Genomic DNA, 23,766 nt, shown 5'->3' on the forward strand with positions numbered 1-23,766 from the left:
ACTTAGTAGCTACTGGGTATTTAGCTTGTGCCAATCTCTGTGACAGACATCAGGATACAACAGTGAAAAGCTAGATCACAACTCTGCTTTTAAATTACTTATATTTTAAGATCAAAATTTGTAGGTGGGCTTCCCTGGTGGCGCAGTGGTTGAGAGCCGATGCGGGGGACACAGGTTCGTGCCCCGGTCCGGGAAGATCCCACATGCCGCGGAGCGGCTGGGCCCGTGAGCCATGGGCGCTGAGCCTGCGCGTCCGGAGCCTGTGCTCCGCAACGGGAGAGGCCACAACAGTGAGAGGGCCGTGTACCGCAAAAAAAAAAAAAAAAAAAAAAAAAAAATTGTAGGTAAAATCCTTTATTTATTTGTATGTAACTTTACTTGCATTTGTTTGCTCTCAAGGGAAGTTCTCAAGTTAAATCCTGTAGAAAGACACACTATTTAACCTTCTGGCATCTCAGTTTCATCATCTTTGTGGCTATAAATAATATTGTACACTTTGCCATTTTATAGGATTCTCGTGAGGATAAAGTGAGAGAATCCATCCAAAAAGTGATTTGCAAAAGTCTACATCACTGCTGTCCAACAGAACTCTGAGTTGATGGAAATGTTCTGTAGTCTCTACCCTGTCCAATACGGCAGCCACTAGCTAAGTGCTACTGAACACTTGAAACAGAGCTAGTGCAACGGAAGAACTGATTTTTTAAAATTTAATTTGTTGTTTTAATGAATTTTTCATAAATTTAGTTTTAATGAATTGAAATTTAAATAGCCCCATGTAGCTGGTGAATACCATATCAGACAGCACACTCTACAGTACTATTCACATGAATGGGACTATTATTTAATGAAATGAACTATCTCTGAATTTCTCCCGCCAATGAAATGAAAAGACTAAACAGAAGGGGAAGTGGTAAAGTCAAACTCAAATACTTGTCACCCTTAGTATTCTTAGCTGTAAATGTAAAAGTTAAATTCTGTTGTTACTAAGCTAGTGCTTCCATTTACATTCCTCCTTGGACTGAAGGAATGGTATTACATTCATCTTTGGAAGTAAGCAGGAGCTCGACACACTTTGGTTGAATGAATGAACTAGTTATTGGAGATGTGAAATCTCCCACTTATTTGGGCTACGGGAGCTATACTAATTCACGGCCCTATTATCATTGACTCAACCTGACATATGGGCTTCTTCAAAAAACAAGACAAATTGCATCTTTCAACCCCAAAACAAACGACTATGAGGTCATTCACTTGTGAATTAGAGCTATACAGGAACACTCAAGATACCTGTTAAGGCATGAAAAACAACAAATTTTAAGTTGTTTTTCACTGATTGAGGACTATGATGTCTGTTTATTCTATTTTAACCTCAGTTCTAAAAACTCTTCCTTCCATGTAGTTTGTTCCATGCCTTTCATTTATAATTTATCTACATATGGCTTTTCACAAAAATGTTTCACTATAGAAGTAAAAAATATAAAAGGTTGACTTTTTTTCAAGGTCTTTAACCTCAATTTAGCTCTTTCCTCCTAATAATATGGAACAAAAACTAGTGAGAATAGTATCTAAAAGAATATGTCAAAGGGAAAGATCTTTTAAAGCCTCAGAACTCTTAAAATGACACTTTAGCAAATGTACTTATTTTCAATGGAACAAAAAGAGTTGTTTGAACTAAACACAAACTCTTCCTCAGATGTGGTTCATATTCAAGGACTGTAATTGATAGCAACAGAGACAATTAGGAGGGTACTAATTTAAAAGGACTTGAGGTTACGGGCTGATGGTCAAAAAAAGTAAAACCACAACTGTAAAAAACTAAGTTGTTAAAAATCACTGTTCAAATCCTGAAGTCACAAATAACGTGGAGAAATCTGTCAGGGCCAATCTTGGCTGAAAATAACTAAATTCAGAATCAATGTGCTAATCTACATAGGGAATGTTTCCGTGTTGTACAGTTCTTTAAAACACATTGCAGAATATAGAGTGTGCCTCAACGATGTATCTTTGATGGAAATTAAGTATTTAAAAAGTTCAATAACAAATCTAATTAAATGGCAGTCAGCTCAGTCACATGCTATCATAGCCTATTCTTTGTGTCACTGGTATAAATCCCATATACATCTTTGTCATTGGATTTATAAGAGCCAACTAATTTTTTGGGGGGTGAGGGCAAAACCTAAATTGGTAGAGGTGCAAATATAAGGGTAAAATACTGCTTATCCTTAATTATCTACATTTTTATAATAAATGTTTTGTATTACAATAATAAACAGTCTATCCCAAACTGGTTTTCTTATTTTACTCAGCATAATATCAATCTAATTTTCTATGGTTATTTGGTATTTGGACAAATAGAAAACGGGTAAACCTTAAAATCAGCCTCACTAATTTAGAAGGTAATCTTTTAGGGGAAAATATGCAAAAGAAAACTGAAAATGCAGTGCAAGTGGATGATAAGACTGAGTACATTATCCACAGCATTCCTCTCATCCAGCTGATCTGCCATTGCCGCTGGCTCATAATGGAGATAAATAATAATTGCATGTTTGTTCTAAAGAGGGTCTTAATGAGAAAACAGAGTTGAATCACTGTGGAACATCCTTCCTCCAGGGAAGGGTGATTTGTGGCATGCCTACGTATGTGCCAAGCACTGGGAGACACAAGGAAATGACAAAGTCCTAAACCCCCAACGTGTCTGCATTTTAGCGCATAAAGTTCCCAGGTAAAGAGATGACAACAGTGGAATACGTGCTTCTGCTGAAAGCTGTACCAAGTTCCATGACCACATAGAGGAAAAGCACCTAACCTACACTGACTGGTCCACAAAGACTTCCGGAAGGAGGTGACAACTGAGCTGTGGACAGATGAGTTGGCATTTGGGATGAGCCTCAAAGGCAGTGATCTCAGAAAGGTTTTTCAGGTGCAGGAAACAAAACGAGTAAAGCATAAATGAGGATGAAACAGTGCAAGTTGCTTTCAGGAAGTGTGGAGGAAGTTTGGGGGTGAGAGAGAATTTGGAAAAGTGATGTCTTCATAGAGAGTCTACATTGACTTATACAAGTATAATTAAAACGATCTACTTTTTTAATAGAAAGTAGACCTATACTTCCTACAAAACACAGGAAGACAGATCTCTAAGTGGAATTTTTAAAAATTAAAGAAAGGAAGGAAGGGAGGGAAGGAGGAGGGGTAAGAGAAGAGATGGAGGAAAGGAAGGATAAAGAGGAAGGAGGGAGGAAAAAGAACAGAAAGAAACAGAAACCAAAGGAAGGCAAGAAGGGGGAGAAAGGAAGGAAGAGCAGATGAGAAGAGAAAGAACAGAAGGGAACAGAAAGAGAAAGTAAATAAGCAAAGAAGCCACTAAGAATTTACTAAGTAAACATTAAGGGTGGTGCCGGGGGGACCTCCCTGGTGGCGCAGTGGTTAAGAATCCACCTGCCAATGTAGGGGACATGGGTTCGAGCCCTGGTCCGGGAAGATCCCACATGCCAAGGAGCAACTAAGCCCGTGCACCACAACTACTGAGCCTGTGCTCTAGAGCCCACGAGCCACAACAACTGAACCCACGTGCCACAACTACTGAAGCCCATGTGCCTAGAGCCCATGCTCCACAACGAGAGAAGCCACCGCAATGAGAAGTCCGTGTGCCGCAACGAGCTCGCCGCGACTAGAGAAAGCCCACACACAGCAACAAAGACCCAAGGCAGCCAAAAATAAATAATAAAATAAAATAAATTAAAAAAACAAAAAAGGGTGCTGCCGGGGAAAGGATAAAGAAGGAAAGACAGGACAAATCACTCCATTGTTTGGAGAGAGATACAAATCAGAAAGACATCCAGGAGAACTGACATTTCCAGCCTGATGGACTTGAAAATGGGAGTCTAGAAAAAAAGGAGAGGAACACAAAGTTGTTGTAGGGAAGGAACTAACAACTTTACTTCTACACAAGTCGACTTTGAGATGCCAGTTGGAATACCGAGGTGGAGCTACCTGCCCATCAGCTGGAAAAACAGGTCTTAGAACAAACCATTGTTTATTATTAAGATTCCCAATAAGTTACCGGACTCATGAAAGAACGCAGGTGTTCTTTATCTTACATCAACAGGTCATCTAAATATTAAAGGAGAATTGCTGGACAATTAGACTCTCTTTGCATTCTCAAGCCCCTCATGGTAGCCCCCAGTTTCTTCACTTTCAGCGTCTGGGGACCTCACACAGCTCTGAGCACGGCTGGGGAATGAGTACACTCAAGTTAGACAACCTAAAAGTATTCTGAGTTCCTCTGCCTCCACACCCATTCCATTACTTACTCAAAGGCAAAGAGTAAAACCTTAACTACCCAGCCTTGGAGAACATAAATGGAAGCTGGGTGCATCTCCTTAACACTGAATATTCATAGAAAAACCAACCTAAATTGTGCCTAGTAATCAAAAGAGGGGAATACAATGCTCAGACCATCTACTGAATCATAAAATCCTAAAACGAAGTCCTTCAAACAAGGGGACTATGAAGTAAATCAAATACATGGATGAAGTGTCCCTTAATGTGGGGATAAAACATTTCATCCTTAATTGATAAAATCAAAATTTGGCCCTTATGCACTCTATCAGAACTAGTTTCTGCAGCCAAAGTACCAGTGAAAATGAATCACAGTAATTAAGAAAAGACAAATCAGCAAAATTAATTCTCTTTTCAATGATTTCAATTATAAGCTAGTAAGTTCAAATAAGGCAGCATTACACTCCAGGGTTTGGATAAGAGATCATCTCAAAGGAATCACTGAAGTCCCCAAATTCAATGCAATTCACAGAGTATGCATCAAACAGCCCTGGTGTACCAGTCTTATATCACCTCCCTTACATGCGGCTGGTCGGTCTTCCATTGCTTTTCTAGTTGCAGTAAACTCAGTCTTACAATTGGGAAGGCCATATATCATAGTGGTTGTGAAGACAACTTTCTGTAGCCTATCTACCCTGGTTTACACCCCATTTACCCCACTTCAACTCTGTGAGCTTGGGCAGGTTACTTTCATCCCTCCATGTCTGTTTCCTCATTTTTTAATATGGACATAATAGTAGTGTCAACTTCAAAGGTTTTTATGAAGATGAGTTAATTAACACACGTAAAGAGCTTAGATCTACATATACACATAAGAAACCCTTAATAAATGCTAGCTCTTATTAGGACTGAATCCAAAATTGGGGGAAAAAACAGGACATATGTGTAATTTTGATTATGGAAGCTAAAAAATAAAAGAAGGATAGATCATATTTAAAGTAATACAGAAAAATAAATTTTCTATTTGATTTCCAATTAAAATTAAACACGGTCTTCTCTGATATTCTGAACATGCATAACATTGACTTTAAACTTTAGAATCATATGATGAAGAATTCAAGAGGTCTATGATCTAACGATTTTCAGACACAGACTCCAGGAAGGAAATCAGAAAATGAAAGAGAACTGCTCTTTTTCCTGGAGTTAGCATACTACTTATGTATCTGTGTTTCCAACAGCTGTACATATGCTATAATTACAATGACCTGAGAAACAAAAAGCACTGAATAATCTGCTGACTTGATATGGTTAGCAGAACATGCCATTTGGAGATAAAATTTTTATTGAGTTGAATAATGCTAAATTCGATTGAATGCACTGATAACCATGATTCCTTCTTCTAAACATTCTGCTTAGAGAGAAATACGGATATTCAAGAAAGTGATACATGCTCTCTAAACAATGGCAAATAGACTGAAAATCAAAGAGGGACTGACATTTATCATACTGACCCTCTTGTAACAAAGCCAGATGGAGATTTAACCATCATGCAGGTAAAAGGATTAATGAAGATGGTCAGACTATTCCATCCGGGTGGCTACATTATAAAGCTCAGCTATCTTCATGATGAAAATAACCTGGTAAATGCCAGAACATTGCTTTGCTTTTATGGCCTTAGGGTGAGCATATGTTTTATTTTGCACACTTTATTACTTGTTAAAGAGACACGGTCCTGAAAATAAGTATGGGTTCATATGCCAAACATTCCATACTCTTGAGAGAGTCTGAAGTGATTCAAGTCTCATTCACCAGCGTTTCTGAAGTGCAATTGTCCTCAACTCAGAAGAACAAAGCCACAGAACCTGCTAAGATCTACAGCTTCCCTCCTGCTCCAGGATCAAAGGAAATGGCAAGGCAAAAAATAAATATCTGGAGGTTAAAATTCAAGAAAATTCAAAATAGACCAAAATGAGATGAATGTTCTCTGGATTTTTCTTTTTTTCCAGACCAAACTGTAACCCCCTGTTCAAATGAATGTACGGGCACATGTGAAGAATCTATAAAGCTCATGGAGTTAAACATGTTGAACATACAAACACAAAAGATGACTTCCTAGCTCAAAAATGTGTTCTTCCTGCTTCTAACATGACATATTGTGCAACTCTGATAAAAAATATTTATAAAACAGAAACGCAGTGCTCCTAACTCAAACACAAGACAATCACTGAGATTCTTCTGTTAACCTTAAAATATCATTCAGGGGCAAAATGAATTTAATAGCTGGCATCCTGTAGCTCCCTTCTTAGAGGCCTGAATAATGCAGAATAACAGGAAAGGTTTCCTTATATGAAAAGGCACCATATACATTGTGAGCATTTATAAACTTGGGCTAGCTTAAACACTTTCCCGTGGGAAGCGCAACTTGACAAGACTCCGACTTTTATAACTTGATCTGAGGGCTAAGAGCTCCCCCATAAAGATGATGCAAACACCCTAATGCACCACACATTAAGCCCTAATGAAACAGCAAAGTCCCCGTTTAACAATGCAGGCCTCCATTCAGCGATGGTTTAAATATAAGCATAATAAAGCAGATTAGAAAGAAAGAGGCTGTAATTACTTTCTGAAGAACTCAATCTCTTGTCCTATTATCGGTCTATACGTGAGCCTCAAGGGCTGAATACAGGTAGTAAAAATTGCATGAAGGGTTTAGCCACCATGCCACATCCATTAGTTTTAAAAATTTAAGCACAATCATTGATAAAACACGCAGTGGAAATTTAAAAATTGAGAAACTAACATCTGGGTCAAGTCCATGAGTCCTAAGCTAGCCATTATATTTTTCCTTATTTTTTTCTTGGTAAAGGTCTATATCTCTTCTGATTTCAGGGCTGGGTATGCTACCTCATGGTGTGTGAGGGATCTGAATTCAACAGACTCAGAAATGACTGTCCAGCTTTTATGATGGCCCTTTAAAACGACCTCTATTATCTGGCCGGGGCTTTGTCGATTATGAAGTACAAAGAAACGTTGTTTGACACTATTTTTACAAATTTGTAATTCTTTGACTTCATGATGTGTAATAAAACTTACACAGAAGTGGATACCATCAGTAAAACCATGTCAAAACTTCAATTATTAACTCCAATATATGTCAAATAATCTGAACTTGGAACTAGAAATCTTAAAATTTGTTTAAATTATTTATTTTTCCCCAACCGTATATCTCATGTTTGCACTCAAGTCAGTTTGAATTATTTAAAACCATCCATGCCAAACCAAAATATAGATCAAAGCCACAGAGTTCTTAAGTCCTTTACTTCTGGCTTCTGTTCCTTTTTTCTTGGCCTAAAATGTCATAAATCTATCATTAACCACCAACTGTCCTGAATGTTAAAAAAAAAGTCTAATTGAAAAAGATTAATGAATCGCTCATCTATTACTTCAACTAGCTTAAATTACAGATTGATATCAATAATTCCTGGAATGGAATGATTATTTGTCTTTAATTCTCGTATTTACCAACATCTTTATCAGAATACACATAAGCCATTAACTTGCTATCAATTTCTGACAAAACTGCATTAAAGAAATTCTGCAGTCAGCATTTTACTTCCCACAGCTTTTAGTCTCCACACAGCTCACATGCCAAGGAAAGGACCTCTCAACCGGCATTTCAGCAACACAAACATATGTGGGTGAAAAAGGGGGATTTCAGATGTGCTTTTATTCAATTTATGCATATAGCAAAGCTGCCTGATATTTATTTCAGCATAAAAATATTAATCAGTTATTTATCTTCAGACATGTTTCTGCATCAACATCTGGTGTGTGTGTAAAGTATTCAAGATTAACATTTGGCCTAAAGTACATTTAGTGTGCTTTTCCCAAACGGAAGAAAGTTAAACTCTCTTTAGGCTTCTTTTCTCTCTCCAATTGTTTCTTTGAAAGAATCAGTCACTTTTTCCATAGATCGCTGTTTTCTATTTTTAGCCATATTATTTCTCTTTGAAAAAAAAAATTGATTTTAACAAGATTATCTCCCTCCGTGCGATTTCCTACCATTTCTGTCTTCTTTACTGGGCACTGCTGCGAGGATTCAGGAGACAGCAAAGTCTAGGATCAGCTGTTTTATTTCTAGTTCTATTAGTTCAAACTCAGATAGCTCCCACATCTGTTTTATTTCTAAAATCACTGCCCAGGAAAAGTGTCCAGCTCATTCTACCCAAACATAAACTTTACTATAAATAACTAGGAACCTAACAAATAACTGTTTGGGGGAAATGGAAGTGTGTTTAAAAATCTGAATTCTTCCAAACTATAGGCCCTTAGTAATCTTCGTTTTAGAGCCTTCCTGACAGCCCAGATCAGCTTCCCTCAGAAGTTGTCCCCAGAGTGAACAAACTGAAACCCCGGCCGGAAATCCAGGTATTAACATCATATTCCTCGCTAATTATAAAACACCATTTCACATACTGACATTATTCACTTCTAACCCTTTTATCTAAAACACGAATTTGCTTTCCAATCATAGTTTGACAGCAGAGTGTATCTGACACAAGCCAGTGAAATGATCTTTAATAAGACAGCAGTTCAAAGCATGTAGCTTTCATGCATAATAACTATGTTGGCTTAATTTGCTGCGCCACAGAAATCATTCTATTTGTGGAAATTCACAAAGTACGATGGAATTTTGAGAGCTTTACAAAGATGAAACTGGCTTTTTAAGAGTTCTTCTTTATCTCCCTTAAAGTGAAAAGATTGCCATTCTGACGTTTGTAAAGGACTTGGCAATTTCTCTTCTGATCCTTCTTACAAGTATTGCAAAATATATTCACTACCTGTTATTTATAACCCCTTTGCCTGTCTTTCTTAATTGGCACTAGGTCAAAAGAGAGGTCTAGAACAAATGTGCTGTAGCTACTGAGTTGATAAAAATGATTGATATTTTCAGGGATTGAGGAGGTCAAATAAGTGTGATGCGATTTCATTAGTTCTCAGGTACTTCTTCTAATCATTCCTAAAGAAGGTTAATATTAAACCTAATATGTTTTGAAATCCCTGGCCTAATAATACAATAAAAATCTACAGACTGTAACAGAAACTAATACACTTTCTCAAGCTGATTGTCAGTTTCAACTATACTAAAATTGCTAAAATGAAATGAATACATTACTTAAGGGTCCATTCTGCATTTCATTCTATTTGAAATGGTAGGGTTTTCTTTTTTTAATCTCACATATGCCTTAAGCTAACACAGAAAGGGTAGATCAAAAAGGTATGCCAGTTTTAATAAAAGTAGAAATCTAAATTACTCCTAAATGCTTTCATAAATTATGATTTTCTTTAAACGCAGGAAGGAATGCTTTATTGGTCCACACCAAGGTCATTCTGGTGTCCCTAGTACTTACACTCACAGTGACTTCTTTTTAAATCAATGTAAAATTTTATTTCCAAAGTTTCATTTGCAATTATGTTGCCTTTTCAGTAGTACATCTCTGCAACCATCAGTGTGACCCAACTCTGGTCCAGTTTGGCAGAGTGTAAAATTAAACCCTCATCCAAGACACAGGAAAGACCCTCCCTGAAGCAAAGGCTATAGCAAAAGATTTATAATCTAAAACTAGAACAAAGCACGAATTACTATCATGTAGAACCATAAAGATTAGTGCCATTTTTGGAAGACTCTGAAAACATCAAATTACCATGAAATATGTCCAGAAATATGAAGCCAAGCTAATTCCATGAAAAAAACTTTTCCCAGCCTAATAGAAGTGTTGGGATTATTTTCCATGATGAGAGGCTAAAGATAACTCTGAATACACATTTGGATGAAACAGCTACAGAGTGCGTCTGTCTCTTCTGCTCCATTGAGCAGGCTACCCCTTTGGTATTGGGAGCTTGATTTTAACAAACATGTAAAAATTCACATTTCGTTACTAACAACTTTTTCTCTACAAAGAGATCACAATACAAAGCACAAACCTGTACATCATAGGTCCCATTTAGTAAAACAGGCCGTGAGGAATTGATATCCTGCAGCACACCAGAAAGCACGGAACGGTTGACTTTCTGGAAGTCTTTGGAATGGCTGAACTGCACCATGTTATGAAGGGCCAAGATTTTGCTGTCCAGCTCAGCATCCTGCCTGGTGCGGTTATGCAGTCCTAAGTGATACTTTCGGAAGTGCTTAATCAGATCTGTGGGGTCGTTGCCATAGTAACCATATCCACAGATATTGCATTTAAAGTCCTGAAGCTCTGGAGACAGAGGTGCCGGGTCTGGGTTGTCATTTACCAGTAAGTCGGTTTTCGATTTATTCAGTCTTACACCCCCATCTGAAGGCACTTGTGGGTTTTTTGAGGCCACTGAAACTGGGCTTGAGCCTTGACAATTGGCTTGACCACTCTGCGCTTGCCCTGTTTCCTCCGTAGCCTTCGGTGACATCTTCTGATCTTCCTTTGTCTCCAAGGAGTCCCCTGATGGGGTGCAGGCCATATCTTGAGGGTCATCTGCCTCTGCTCTTTGAGGAGACTTCAAGGGCTCACAGACTCCCCCAGCAGCTGGAGATGAGAAAGCCAACATATTTCTCTCTGTCACCTCATCATGTGGATAGGAGGGAAGGTTTCCTCCCTTACTGGGGCTTTCATAATTGAAGCCAGCCTTCTCACTCAGGATTGCGCTTTTTAAGTCCTTCTTACTGCTAGAAGACGGATCTTGGACATGCAAGCTATGTTCCTCCTTATTATTTAGTTCTGCAGCATCACTCTGATCCGTATTTTCTGACATCTGATCTACAGAAAATTCTTTGTTCTTTCCAGATCCCTTGCTTTCTGTACCGACAGGCTCCAGGGTCTGGCCCTCGCCTTCACTAGCAATGTTTCTCAGAGGGGGGTTCTTTTTCCGGACCATATCTGTAAAAATACAAGGAAAAGGAAGATACAGGGTTAGTTGAAATTTGCAGGCATGTAGTCTAATCTAGAACATTTTACTTACTCTATTCAAGGCTTTTTTTAAGGCACATAATAAAAAATGTTCTCCAGGAAAAAAAATCTGCTATTTTTTTTAAAAATAGCAAAAAATTGAGACTGATGCCAACGATTTACATTTAGAATTATTTTTGTCACAAAGGGTGGCTCATTTGTTATTTTTAAATGGTTTTGTGAATACCAAGGTATTATTATTACTAGCTCTATCATTCCTATTACTTAATCTTGGCTGCCAATTATATTTTTTGCTCAGCTTCTTTCTTAAGAGTTGATAGGTAAACGCTTCTATATTTATCTGTTATATACTATGTGTAATATGTACATGTTACATTTATAGAATAGATACACCTGTTTATGTTTATAGAATATATATTACATGTTTATTTACGATACGTATATGTGTATACAAATGACTATAAAGTGAAACTCGATATTGTTACACACTGTGCAACCAAGATATCGATATAGTTTCAACCAAAATATTCTCTAGTCAAAAGACAGAAAGAGCATGTTATAAACAAAGTGAAAACTGCCCCTTTACTTTCAGAAATGGGAGATAACAAATGTTTTATCTCTGCCATACCGATAAATTACTTTAAGCCCCCTCTGGGGGACTTGCCTGAAAGAAGGGGGACCTGGTACACATCATAGTGGCCAGGTTGGGTTTTACTGGGACTCCATCTGGCATGATGAGAACCTACCTAAGGCCAGGGTTTCTAGGCACAGCATGGTGGAAACAGTACCAATCCCAACATCAGGAGCACACTGGAAAGTAAACTATTCAATTGAACCATGTGACATTGCCATTTCGTAGTTCAACATGGCAAACTGTTAGCAGTTTCCTATGGTTCACCTTCACATGCTAGCTCAACTGTGCCTTTCAAGTTAGGGTCCACATAAGAACATTGTGGGGAGTCTAATGAATCAGAACTCTAAGGGTATAAGGAGATAAGAAATAAATTGTACAGTGTCAATAAAAGAATGCGGTAACAAAGGCTTGTGGAGAACTGACTTTCATGGCCTGTGTTCCTTAATCCTCTAGCCGAAAAACTGCCAGGGCTATGTATGTCGTCACCCCAACTGTCTCTTGGAAAAATCCACCTTCTTTACTAGCTGATGCTACCACAAGGGCGAATTTAACAGAGTTAGTTACACCATGATTATCCAAAATGTCCTTAGAAAATCTAAATTAATAGCATGTTTTAGTCATTCTCATCTATAATTTCCCACAAGTGCTGAGGAACCACACTGGCTTTGGATATATGGGTAAACCTTCGCTTCTGAAAAGCTGGTCAAGCAAAATTTGTATAATATGAATCACTGAACCAAGATAATGCACTAGATACAGGAGAAGGAATCAGTTACAAGGTAATAATTCACTTCCTTGAATAATGTCAAAAATAGCGTAACTGTACTTAAGAGAGTATACTGCTCTTCTTATACACCAAGAATGTTAGTCATCAAAATATCCATAGAATCTCCCACTTGGAACGAGAACAACAACCCAAAGAAAAACCATTTGGAGTTTCCAGTGAAGGTGACAGTCACGAGGCATGTAAACCTGCCTGGCATGGGGGCAAGGGAGGCAGTATGGTCTTCACCTTGGGGTCATTACCATTAGCTCCTAAAATTAACTAAGTCCGGTAACCATCGTTAAAAAAAAAATGGAACACTGGCTAACTGATTGATCTTCTAATGTTTGCATTTTAATGTCTTATCTGTTGCTGTTGACATTTTAGACCTCTATTCCTCTGTCAGAACAGCCAGAACTTGGGAACTTGTACCAACACATGGAAGACTGGAGGGCAATTTTACTGGTAGTCAACAAAGGGAAAACTAAAAGGGAAAGAATAAAAGGGAAGCTTGAAAGAAATAAGTTACAGTCTAAAATATAAGAGTTTGAGTAAAAAATATAGTTTTAACTTGGCCTATAGAAAAGGAAATACTAGTTTATAGAGTATCAGTCATTCCTGCATACAAAACTGTGATGATTTGGTACAGCATTTCATGCATTTCCCTCCAGAATTTCCTGTTTGTTTTTCCATTGGATTTTAACATTTCCTCCATCATATAAATAAAATCTAACAGTGATGCACCAAGATGAAATAAATAAGGCTACACAGAAAAGATAAAAATCTATATGAAAGGCAGGATTCATGAAGAAAAAAGGATGAAATAATCCAATTCATTAAGATTATCCTTCCATTCAAATGTAAAGAAAATGGTTTATGCCCATATATTAAGGTAAAGGTGATGAGGGAAACAGCGACATCTTACACAGCAAGGGAACTAAGATAAAAAACTTAGAAATGAACAGATATAAATATGTCAATAATTGAAAAAAAGTAATGTATTTTCCAGAACAAAAAAGTTGGATCTTGCTGATTTATTATCATCATGAAGAACAGTAATGGGTCATAGTTTAAAAACTACTCAACCAGCATCTATAGTGACTGAGAGAAAATATGATTTGATTAAATTATCATCCTTTCAAATTTCAGTTCATTCTTTCACCCAAGAACAGACCTTTACAACCCATATGACTCACTGAATAGGGCCCTTAATAATATACATTTCAAAGAATGCTAAACTGCTAAAACTTCAAAGAAGTATCAGAGAGGTCATTTGGGTTTTATTTTTTGTTGTTCTGGGGGGAAGGGGCATGTTCTTTTTAGCTGCTTTTAAAAAAATCATGGTTAATTTAGTTGAGTGCACTTTGAAGTAGTTAGAGAAAAAATAATTTTTTACTGGAATTACATCGCTATAATTTTTCAGAATGACATATTATGTAAATATAAGCACATTCGCAATACTTCCAAGTGGAAGAAACTCCCCTAGCAACTCATAAGTTAGATACCGTAAGACCAGACCCACCCTCAAGTTATTAGCTCTAAGACAAATAACAGATTGCATGACATTGTACTGTGTGCCAAAAACTTTTCCAGTTAACAATTTCACTTGAAAAAATAGATCACATACTTGTAAAATCATACCCAGCATTGACTTCATAAGGCATGTGGCTTTAGAGTGCTTTTTTACAATTATTAATTCTATTAGTCAACTAGCAGGAGGGCTAATGCAATTGTCTTAGAAGACGCTCAGAAGACACAGAAGACATTTTGAGAGCTGATCTGTACATCTGCAAAACAAAACAAAAAATATTTTCCTTCCTAAATGATGTAAACATATTTTAATGGATCACACCTAAAACACATTAATATGCCAGCACCGCAAGCTGCTTGAAAGATACCTGATAAAAGCATGAGTAAATCTTGAGCAAGATTTTCTCCCTCCCCTGGGTTTTAATAAAGCAACAGGAGAAGGAGGAACATGATATAAAAGATTATAGAAGTCATTTTCACAGCAGACTGTGCTGTTGGCAAAATTAGTTAACCTCGAACTCCCCTTGAACCTTAAGGAACACAATACTTACCTACTCTGGGGTGGGGATAAAACATCTTAATTAGTAATCATGGAGGGGGCCTGCTTCTGGAAAAGATACAAAGTGCACTTGCCTATCTGCACGGTCACAGCTAAAGACATGGAATTGTACCCATAACTAGTCTCCTCCAGACTCACAGTACCAGTGTATATATACCATGAGGCTGAGAAAAGAACTACTTCAATGCCATCAGGAATTTTGCATCAGATCTAAGTATGCCTTACCAAGAGTTATAGAAACATTACATATTATAACATGTATTATCTTTTTAGCTATTTTTAAGTCATATTTTCACTCTTGATAAATAAGATTGTAAAGCTATGACTGAACCAGCATTCAACCATCCTTATATCATCTTTTTTTTTTAATCTGAATGAAATTATTGAGGCAGATACTGCATTAATGGTCATAATATAATTGAACAGATGTACTACATATATACACGTGTGTGTGTGTGTGTGTGTGTATATAGATATATATAATCACATCAATGAGCCTTACTCATCAGTTTTGCCAACTCTGTTTTAAACTTTTTCATCCTACTGTACAGCAATATCCCTCACACTGACTACCACAAAAGTTCAAAATGCCAGTTACAGAAGGTCCAATATAGACAACCATTTAGGCAACAGGGCAAAAAATGAACGAAAAGTGAATTGGGCAAGGAGGAGCTGAAGAACCTAAATGAGCACTACAAGGCTCAAAAGTGCCAACTTCAGTCCTCTATTTAATTATGAGATAAAAACCGACCTGGGGGCTGGCTAGGGGACCAGAGGGTAACAGTGAGCATTCCCACATTTACATCATTTTCCACCTGTACAAACACATGAATGCATATTACGTGCCAAGATTGTTAAGCAGGTTCAAAATGTATTTAGCTTCCTAAAAATGCTCTAACTGTATTAATTTTTATTACTGAGATATGAGGCATTCCATTTGCAAAAATCTCAATTTCTATTCTTATCTCCTCCTAAACTAAAACTTAAATCTATAAGTTTTCTTTGCATTTTTGGTAGAAGAGTTTATTAGAAAAAAGCAATAGCGTACTGCACTATTTCTGTGTTACAGTATCACTAAGACAGGTTTATGCAGTGGAAACAATCAGCATTAGAGCTTAAAATATAATTCTGGTAACTACTTCATCTCACTGATTAAAATGCTTAAATATACAAGAAAAATTTTTTTCTATAAACGACTATGACTTATGTTCCCAGAATGGCACCTTCACAGCAAAAGGAATCTAAGTTTTCTATTATTACCCAGATATTTTAAACTATTATTTAGTTTTATTTCATCTATATGAATATATAAATATGTATGTATATAAATATGTATGTAGAAAAATATATACACACACATACATTTATGAAATAGTCTTGCTCAAATAACCTTGCCATAGATAATCAAATGAATTATTCCACCAAAGGAATCAACTATCACAGTAATTTAAAAAGAGAGCTGAGATCACACAACCATCCAATGCAAATGAAGTTAAGAATTTATTTCCATTAGACGAGAAGCTCCTTGAAGGTAAGAGATATAAACTCTATGTTCTTTGTGGCATCTTGACCCGAAACACAGTAAAGAATCAAAACCTAAGAAGGTAGAAGGGTACACAAATCACACATCCAGTTTCTGAACCTGATTCAGATCACCAGCTGATGTAATCAAGGGCAAGCCCTTTCCCTTCTCAGAGCCTCTCTTATCCGTATAATGAGAGAATTACAATAAATTATTTCTAACCTGCACTCTGCCTCTAAGACTCCATGATGGTTCTGGTTAATAGCTTAAGCACTTTAGTTACCTTAGAAAAGCTTTACCCAATTTTCTTGGAACATTACAAAATATTAAGCCATCAACAACTAAGGGTAGCATAAATACCACTGACACCTACCAATCACTGTTTTCCATTTTCTCCAACTTTCATTCATCCATTCAACACATGTATATCCAACAACAGCTATGTGCTGAAGACATCCAGCAAGAGGACTTCATTTTATTATTTGTCATCATTTTAAGAGAGGAAGGATATTTTTCAAAAGTAAAGAAAAAATTATAAGGAACTCCTCTTTCTAAAAGAAGCTGAAACTTTTGAGTACTTTTCCAAACAATAATTTCAACTAGGTGCACTTTCAATTGATACTTTCTCTCTCTCTATGTATGTACATATACATATATATGTGTGTGTGTGTGTATATCGATATACATACACACACACACGTATACATAAACACACACATCTTTATATATATATATATAAAACCTGAACAAGACTAAAAAGATAGGGAAGCAAGACTATGTAATCTGACCTCAATCCCTAATTCTGCTGAGTATGGTTTTTATTATAAGTAGCAGCTCTTATCATCATAATATATAATACCAGATGACATTTTCTTATTGTTTTTCCAGATAATAAATCTTTCAAGGGTTTAAAATCAAAGCTTTACACAAAAAGAAAAGATATCATAGTCTTCTCCTTAATATATGTTTCTTCCAGGCTTGTTTGCATCAACAGCCCAAGAGTACTGAGTTATTAATTACACATTTCATGTAGCTTTTATTTAAAAAAATTAAAAAGAAAGAAAAAAGAAAAGCAAGTTGTTTCTTTTGATCAAAAGTCCCCCACAAAGAATTTAAAGAATTAAGCAAGTGATAGCAAAATAAAAGGAAGGTCGAATCTTGGGCTCATGGCAAACTAGATAGCTTCCATATGAACAACATATAAAGTTCAGTTTTTAAAGAACATATGTGTTTGCTCATTGGTTTAGAAAAAAAAAACTTGAATCCTGTCTACTCCATATATACAGATCAAAATCAGATTGCTTAAGTGAACTATAAAATGCAAGAGAACATTGTTTATCCAATTCACAAACCCAAGAATTGTTGAAGGAGTTTAAATGTTTTCTGTTTCTTCAGATTCCAGGGCAATACTTCAATGGTAGATCGCTTTTTCTGTAAACTGCTTCAAACTTCATAAATCCAGTGTCAGATGCTGTTCTTTGCTATCCATGTCTATTTAATTTGCTCTCTCTGAATTGATTATTCCTGAATCTTTAAAGGTATTTCTGGACATCTTAAATCCTGTTGAGATTTAAATGTCATCACCTTCAAACAATTCCCATCAAATAAATCTCTTATTAATTCACATCAAATTAATCCATAATGATCACTTCTATTAACATATGCTTCAGAGCACAAAGCCCATTAACAGTCATCTGGACACTAGAACTAACCCGAGCCTTTCTGAGATAAAATGCACACTATTTAGATATCCGATTTCAAAGAATTTTGATCCTGGCCCAAACACATTTTATTAGGCTTTTATTTCATCATGCTATGCTCTCTGTATTTTAAATATCTCATTTCAAATGTACTAGTCTAGGTAAAAGGAGATAGTCTGGTAAATAAGTAATAATGTCATATTTGCCAAAATGAGTATCCACATATCCATATACATCTTAGAGAAAGAATTTCATTAAGTACTTACTCTTATAAAAATATTACCAAAAAAATTTTGGGGGGGTTACCTTTAAAGACTTTATACTAGAAGTCTAAATGAAACTGTAGGATATATCTGAAAAAATGAAGCATCTGCCTACTTCACTAAATGGGATAACTAAAATAGAGCAAGTGTACATCATGGAAAATCAAAGAGAAAGGGCATTATTTTTCCCTTCATAACAGGTGAGAGGCAAATGTATTAAAGACTCTGATTTGAATAAGATTACAATTTCACTAAGCAAATTAAGAAACGTTACCATTTACTGCCCATACATAAGTCATTTTTCCTTTTGTATTCCTCTCCAAGAAAAATAATAATAATTAAAATAATCTACAATGACAACTGTTGATTCAAACAGGCCAATCTGACTTTGCAAGTGTGCATGGGCCAGGCTCAACTTTATCCTTTCTTCTTTGTTAAACTGAGAATATTTCAACTGGTCCACGGGCAAAGAGCCAAACACAGCACTTAAATTCAAAAAGAATAGCTCATGGAAAAGTATAGATGCAGCTCTTTATCTTGATGGTTATGATGGCAATTGACATTTTATTTGTATGTAAATTAGATTTCTACTGATAACAAAAATAATGAGTGCTGTGCTCCATAGGAATGCCTTTGACTTTCTTCCCAGCATTTGCCAAAAAAAATCTTTGTATATTAAAGGTAATTTAATTTTAATATATCGATGCTGCTTTGTCTGTTTTCCAATCTGTTATTCAATTGTAAAGAAAATCTCAATTATTACTTCAATCCAGCTATGTAACTGGCTTACAGCTGTCTGTGTCCTCCCATAAGAAATCTGTGTCAATCACTGCCAATCCATTTGGTAAATTAACATACATGTACAATATGGTGAATCTAACAGATGCATTCCATGACAATTCAAAAAGAATGCTCACTGTCTTCACAGCATTGTTTAAGTGTATTAGGCAAAGTTTTTGCTCATTTTTTTAAGAGTGCCAAACTAGACACAAGATTAAAACAATCGCCATGAAGGATATTGAGAGCTTATACTGGTTTTATACACACACACACATTTTTGAAACACATGTGTATCTATGTGTTAAATATAATATCTATCATAATATGATATTTAACAAATGTCATATATAATACATAAAATAATGTATACATGTATGTGTGTGTGTGTGTGTGTGTGTATATATATATATATATATATATATGTATATGTATATGTATATGTATATAAAATAGCCAAAGTGATGGGGAACATAAATCTGTGCCACCATATTCAACAGTTTTTGCTTACAACTCTGGTAAGTAACTTGCAAACCACTAAGGTACCACTTGCTCATCCCTAAGGTACCAAAGGAAGCAGCTTAAAAGGTCTCACCCATCAGAGACCAATAGTCCAATGAGTACCTACCAGGTAAGGCACAAATATCACGAGGAATCAGCAAATGCATACACGCAATGAAAGGAAATTAAGAGAAGTTCAGAGTGTTGCTCTATATATAAGTTCCAAGAGGCCGGGGATCTTTATTTAGTTTAGTTTAGTTTAGTTTTTTAGAATCTTTTTTTTTAACATCTTTAGTGGAGTGTAATTGCTTTACAATGGCGTGTTAGTTAACAAAGTGAATCAGTTATACATATACATATGTTCCCATATCTCCTCCCACCCTCCCTATCCCACCCCTCTAGGTGGTCACAAAGCACCGAGCTGATCTCCGTGTGTAGTATGTATTTTTTAAAGTTCATTTAAGTTAACAAACAGTACAAAGATATCTTTCACACTGTGTAATGAATACACACTAATGACATGAAATTTGGTTTAGACACCCCCCTAGTTATTGCTAAAGGCTTAATGTAAGCAACTTAGCATCATTTTCCCTTCTGATAAAAGCAAAAAAACAAATTATACACACACAGGTTGGAATCATTTTTCTCTTTTGTTAAGTACACTGAAATTTTTCAAAGAAAACTGGTCCTGTTTTAAATGGGAAATATTTTAAAACTGGAAAGCAACTTCTGATAGTAGAATAGGTTAAACCACTTTTTCCTGACTCCTAGGATGAGAAAAGTTTTATATATGAAGGAAAAATAAAGTACACACAGAATTCCTTCATAATCTGGGTAGGTAACCGGCTTGGAAATCTTCAGCTGTAGGAACTTTTTTTGAATAAACCATTATTTCTGGACACTGCCTATGCTCACCCCAAATTTAGCTAGGCTCTATCTGGAATTTTACTATGGTAACTAGTTAAGCACAGATGACAAGAAATTCAAGAATTTTCTCTACGTTCTTTCCATGATATTAGCTTCAAAAAAAGAAATGTAAGGAGGTTCCTTGGTCAAAATAAGTTTAATGGAAACTGTATAATACTTTATACCCCTTCTTCATAGATCCACAATGTACATTAACGATTACAGCTCTGAAAAGTCCTGGGAGTTATACAGTGGGGAGTCTGTTCAATTTGGATTGGAATTTCCCAATCTCATTTGGCTTTAAGTCACATTCTACTACTTACCAACAAAACTAATGTTCTGCTGAGCACAGTTGGAGATGCTGCTCTGGACAGTAACTATCTTCTTGCCTTATGCATATGTAATATTTTAAAATATTAAATAAAAGCATAGGTCATGGGCTTCCCTGGTGGCGCAGTGGTTGAGAGTCCGCCTGCCAGTGCAGGGGACATGGGTTCGTGCCCCGGTCTGGGAAGATCCCACATGCCGTGGAGCGGCTGGGCCCGTGAGCCATGGCCGCTGAGCCTGCGCGTCCAGAGCCTGTGCTCCGCAGAGGGAGAGGCCACAACAGTGAGAGGCCCGCGTACCGCAAAAAAAAAAAAAAAAAAAAAAAAAAGCATAGGTCATGTTTTTAAACAAAATAAGTATTCTATCATTAATTTGGCAAGAAAACTAGCATGCTTTGATATGAAGTTGACAGTTTTGAAGGGTTTTGTTTTGGTTTTTTTCCAGCATGGTTATCAACTCTAAAAGATCAGGATCTACTATCATGAAAGATTTAGATTCAGTATTTTAAAAGAACATTTAATGGCAGAGGGTGAGTCATGCTAGAACATCAGGGGAAAAAAAGGCAGGAGCTAAACATCAATGCACACTATGATATCCAATGTCCAAATCATATATGCATAAGCATGTATGGATATAAGCCCAGTGTTATCTCTGAGCTAAACAGTTTACACAGATATCATTGCATTAAAAAGTCCTATTTTTTCAGTTATTCTTTCTAATGCTGTCCACTACAGTTAATCAATTTAAAGCACTACCACCTTGTGTACTAAATTTGTCTGTCTTTTATAATAATTTAAAATGTATCTGATTAAACTTAGGAACAGAAATATGGCAGGGATTTAAGGAACTATGGTGTGTGGAAAGCAGTCAGAGACTGACCCAGGACTGCACTGAGGGAACTTACAGCATCAGTAGTTCTCAACTGTTTGAAGATACTGGAGGGGCTTCCCTGGTGGCGCAGTGGTTGAGAGTCCTCCTGCCTATGCAGGGGACATGGGTTCGTGCCCCGGTCCGGAAGGATCCCAAGTGCCGTGGAGCGGCTGGGCCCGTGAGCCATGGCTGCTGAGCCTGCGCATCCAGGGCCTGTGCTCCACAACGGGAGATGCCACAACAGTGAGAGGCCCGCGTACCACAAAAAAAAAAAAAAAAAAAGATACTGGAGAGAATACATCTAGCCCACATGCTCCTCTCTGGTTATTAATAAACCCCATTCCCCCAAACTCAGCCTCTGCTTCCAGATTCATCTGTACCTATAATAAAGAATAGAACACCAGTGTCTGGACCACAGTCAGGAAACATGTGTCTTAGGACTGAATCTGTGACTGCATCCTTTCTGGTATAGCTTAATAGAGTCTAGTTCGTGTTTCTGGGTGATGCAGAAGAGCAACGATATATAGAGAGATGGCGGTCTCCCTACCTCACCCTTCTCAGCTCTTGCTTCACGGGCTCTTGGATTTTGTTTCATTGCTATTGCTTTCTTCCTACCCCCAAAGATGAAGACAAAAGATTAAAAATAAATTTAAAAATAGAAATAGGCTGGCTAGATGCCAAAGTAAATGTGAAACAGGGAATTTATTTGAAGTTAATTTTAAATGCAAAGTCAGACATAGTGGTGAGGTCACGGTAAGGGCCAAGTCTGAGAGGATGACCACACATTCAGGTTACTCATGGATGCCACAGCACCTCCTTTACCATTCACCAAGCAAGAGAGAACAGCGGTATGATGCATATAAGTGGGGCTCTAGAATCAGTGAGGGCAGAAATTAGCTCACTCATTAAATATGTTGTATAGCTAATCTACTCCATCTTCACATTTAAGTTCAATATAAACTTAAGAATCTATCGAAACACACACACACAACATACCCGCACACAGCTTTAGAAAAGACTTTCACCACCTGCACCCCAATTAGTAATTTCTTTTCTCCGTCAATCTTGTGGACACCTGTCACAACAGAGTAAAGGAAAAAAATATATATTTATATAATTCCAGATTCAGGTGTTTTACAAATAATTCCTTCAAAATCCTACTGAATTTTGAAAGAAGTCAAAATTCAGAACTAGACTTTTTTAGGCTCACAGCTGTGAATGTTAATGTATATCATAACCTAAATTTTTAGTGAATATCAAAAATTTCCTGTTATTGTTACCGTGAGCCAGAAACTATGCCAAGAATGTATTATCTCATTTGATTTTCATTTTTAACAACAACTCTTTAAGTAAGATAATATTATTATCCACATTTTACAGATGAAGCAACTAAGATTGAGAAAAGTTAGATCAACTTGCCGAGGTCACAGACCTAGCACATGGAAGAGTTAGGTCTGAAGGAGTCCAGGGCCAAGATTGGTTTACCACTGCATTTCTCACAAACTCCCTCACGTTTTTATGAACTACAGTTAAGCAATGCATTCATAGATATAAAAGTGACAGCACTTTAAGAAACTTACAAGAGAATAAAACCTACCAGACACCATTTTACAAAGATTACCATCAAATGTACTTGATGTACTTGCTTGGCTCTATATTTGTGTCAAGCAAATATACAATCTTCCCAGTATTCTCATGGACTACTGGGTTATCCTAATGTTTGCATTTTCCTCCTAACACCTAGCACATCACTAAGGTTATGAAATTATCCAAGTCCCTAAATGGATTCACTTCTACAAAGTCTTTACAATTCCCCTGAGCAAAAGTTGAGTCTTTTCTACTATCATCTGTGGCAATGTATGCACATCTCCTTTTTAAGTGCTTGCCACGCACAATGTAATTATGAGTTTATGCTTTAGGCTACCTCCCTAGACTGTGAAGTCCTCCAGACCAGAAAATACCATTATTAATATTATTAATGTCAATTCAAAGTATTAATATATATCCATTCATGTATGTGACTACTTAATAAAAATTGATAAAAAATGAATTTATATATTTAAATATCTATATGTTATCAACGATTCTCAGAGGCTACAACACACTTCATCGTTAACAGTGACACACTATGATAATGATTATTAGAGGGAAACATAGTAGCATAATGAGGCTAGGGACATACAAGTTTTTTA

General features: G+C 36.6%; 1 protein-coding gene across 6 annotated transcripts in view; it reads right to left on the reverse strand.

The window, feature by feature from the left end:
• TRPS1 (transcriptional repressor GATA binding 1) overlaps positions 1-23,766 on the reverse strand; it is a 262,196-nt gene that overhangs the window by 203,342 nt on the left and 35,088 nt on the right. For 3 of the 6 annotated variants that reach the window (XM_081258829.1, XM_081258830.1, XM_081258831.1), the window contains 2 exons: positions 14,247-14,406; positions 10,264-11,192 (listed from right to left, as the gene is read on the reverse strand). In XM_081258829.1, coding sequence (XP_081114955.1) covers positions 10,264-11,192; positions 14,247-14,283 — 966 coding nt within the window. In that variant the 5' untranslated portion in view covers positions 14,284-14,406. The remainder of the gene's footprint in view (positions 1-10,263; positions 11,193-14,246; positions 14,407-23,766) is intronic. The other 3 variants (XM_081258834.1, XM_081258833.1, XM_081258832.1) reach the window with 2 other exon arrangements.

This window comes from Mesoplodon bidens, assembly GCF_964165515.1.
Source record: "Mesoplodon bidens genome assembly, chromosome: 16".
Lineage (NCBI taxonomy): Eukaryota > Metazoa > Chordata > Mammalia > Artiodactyla > Ziphiidae > Mesoplodon > Mesoplodon bidens.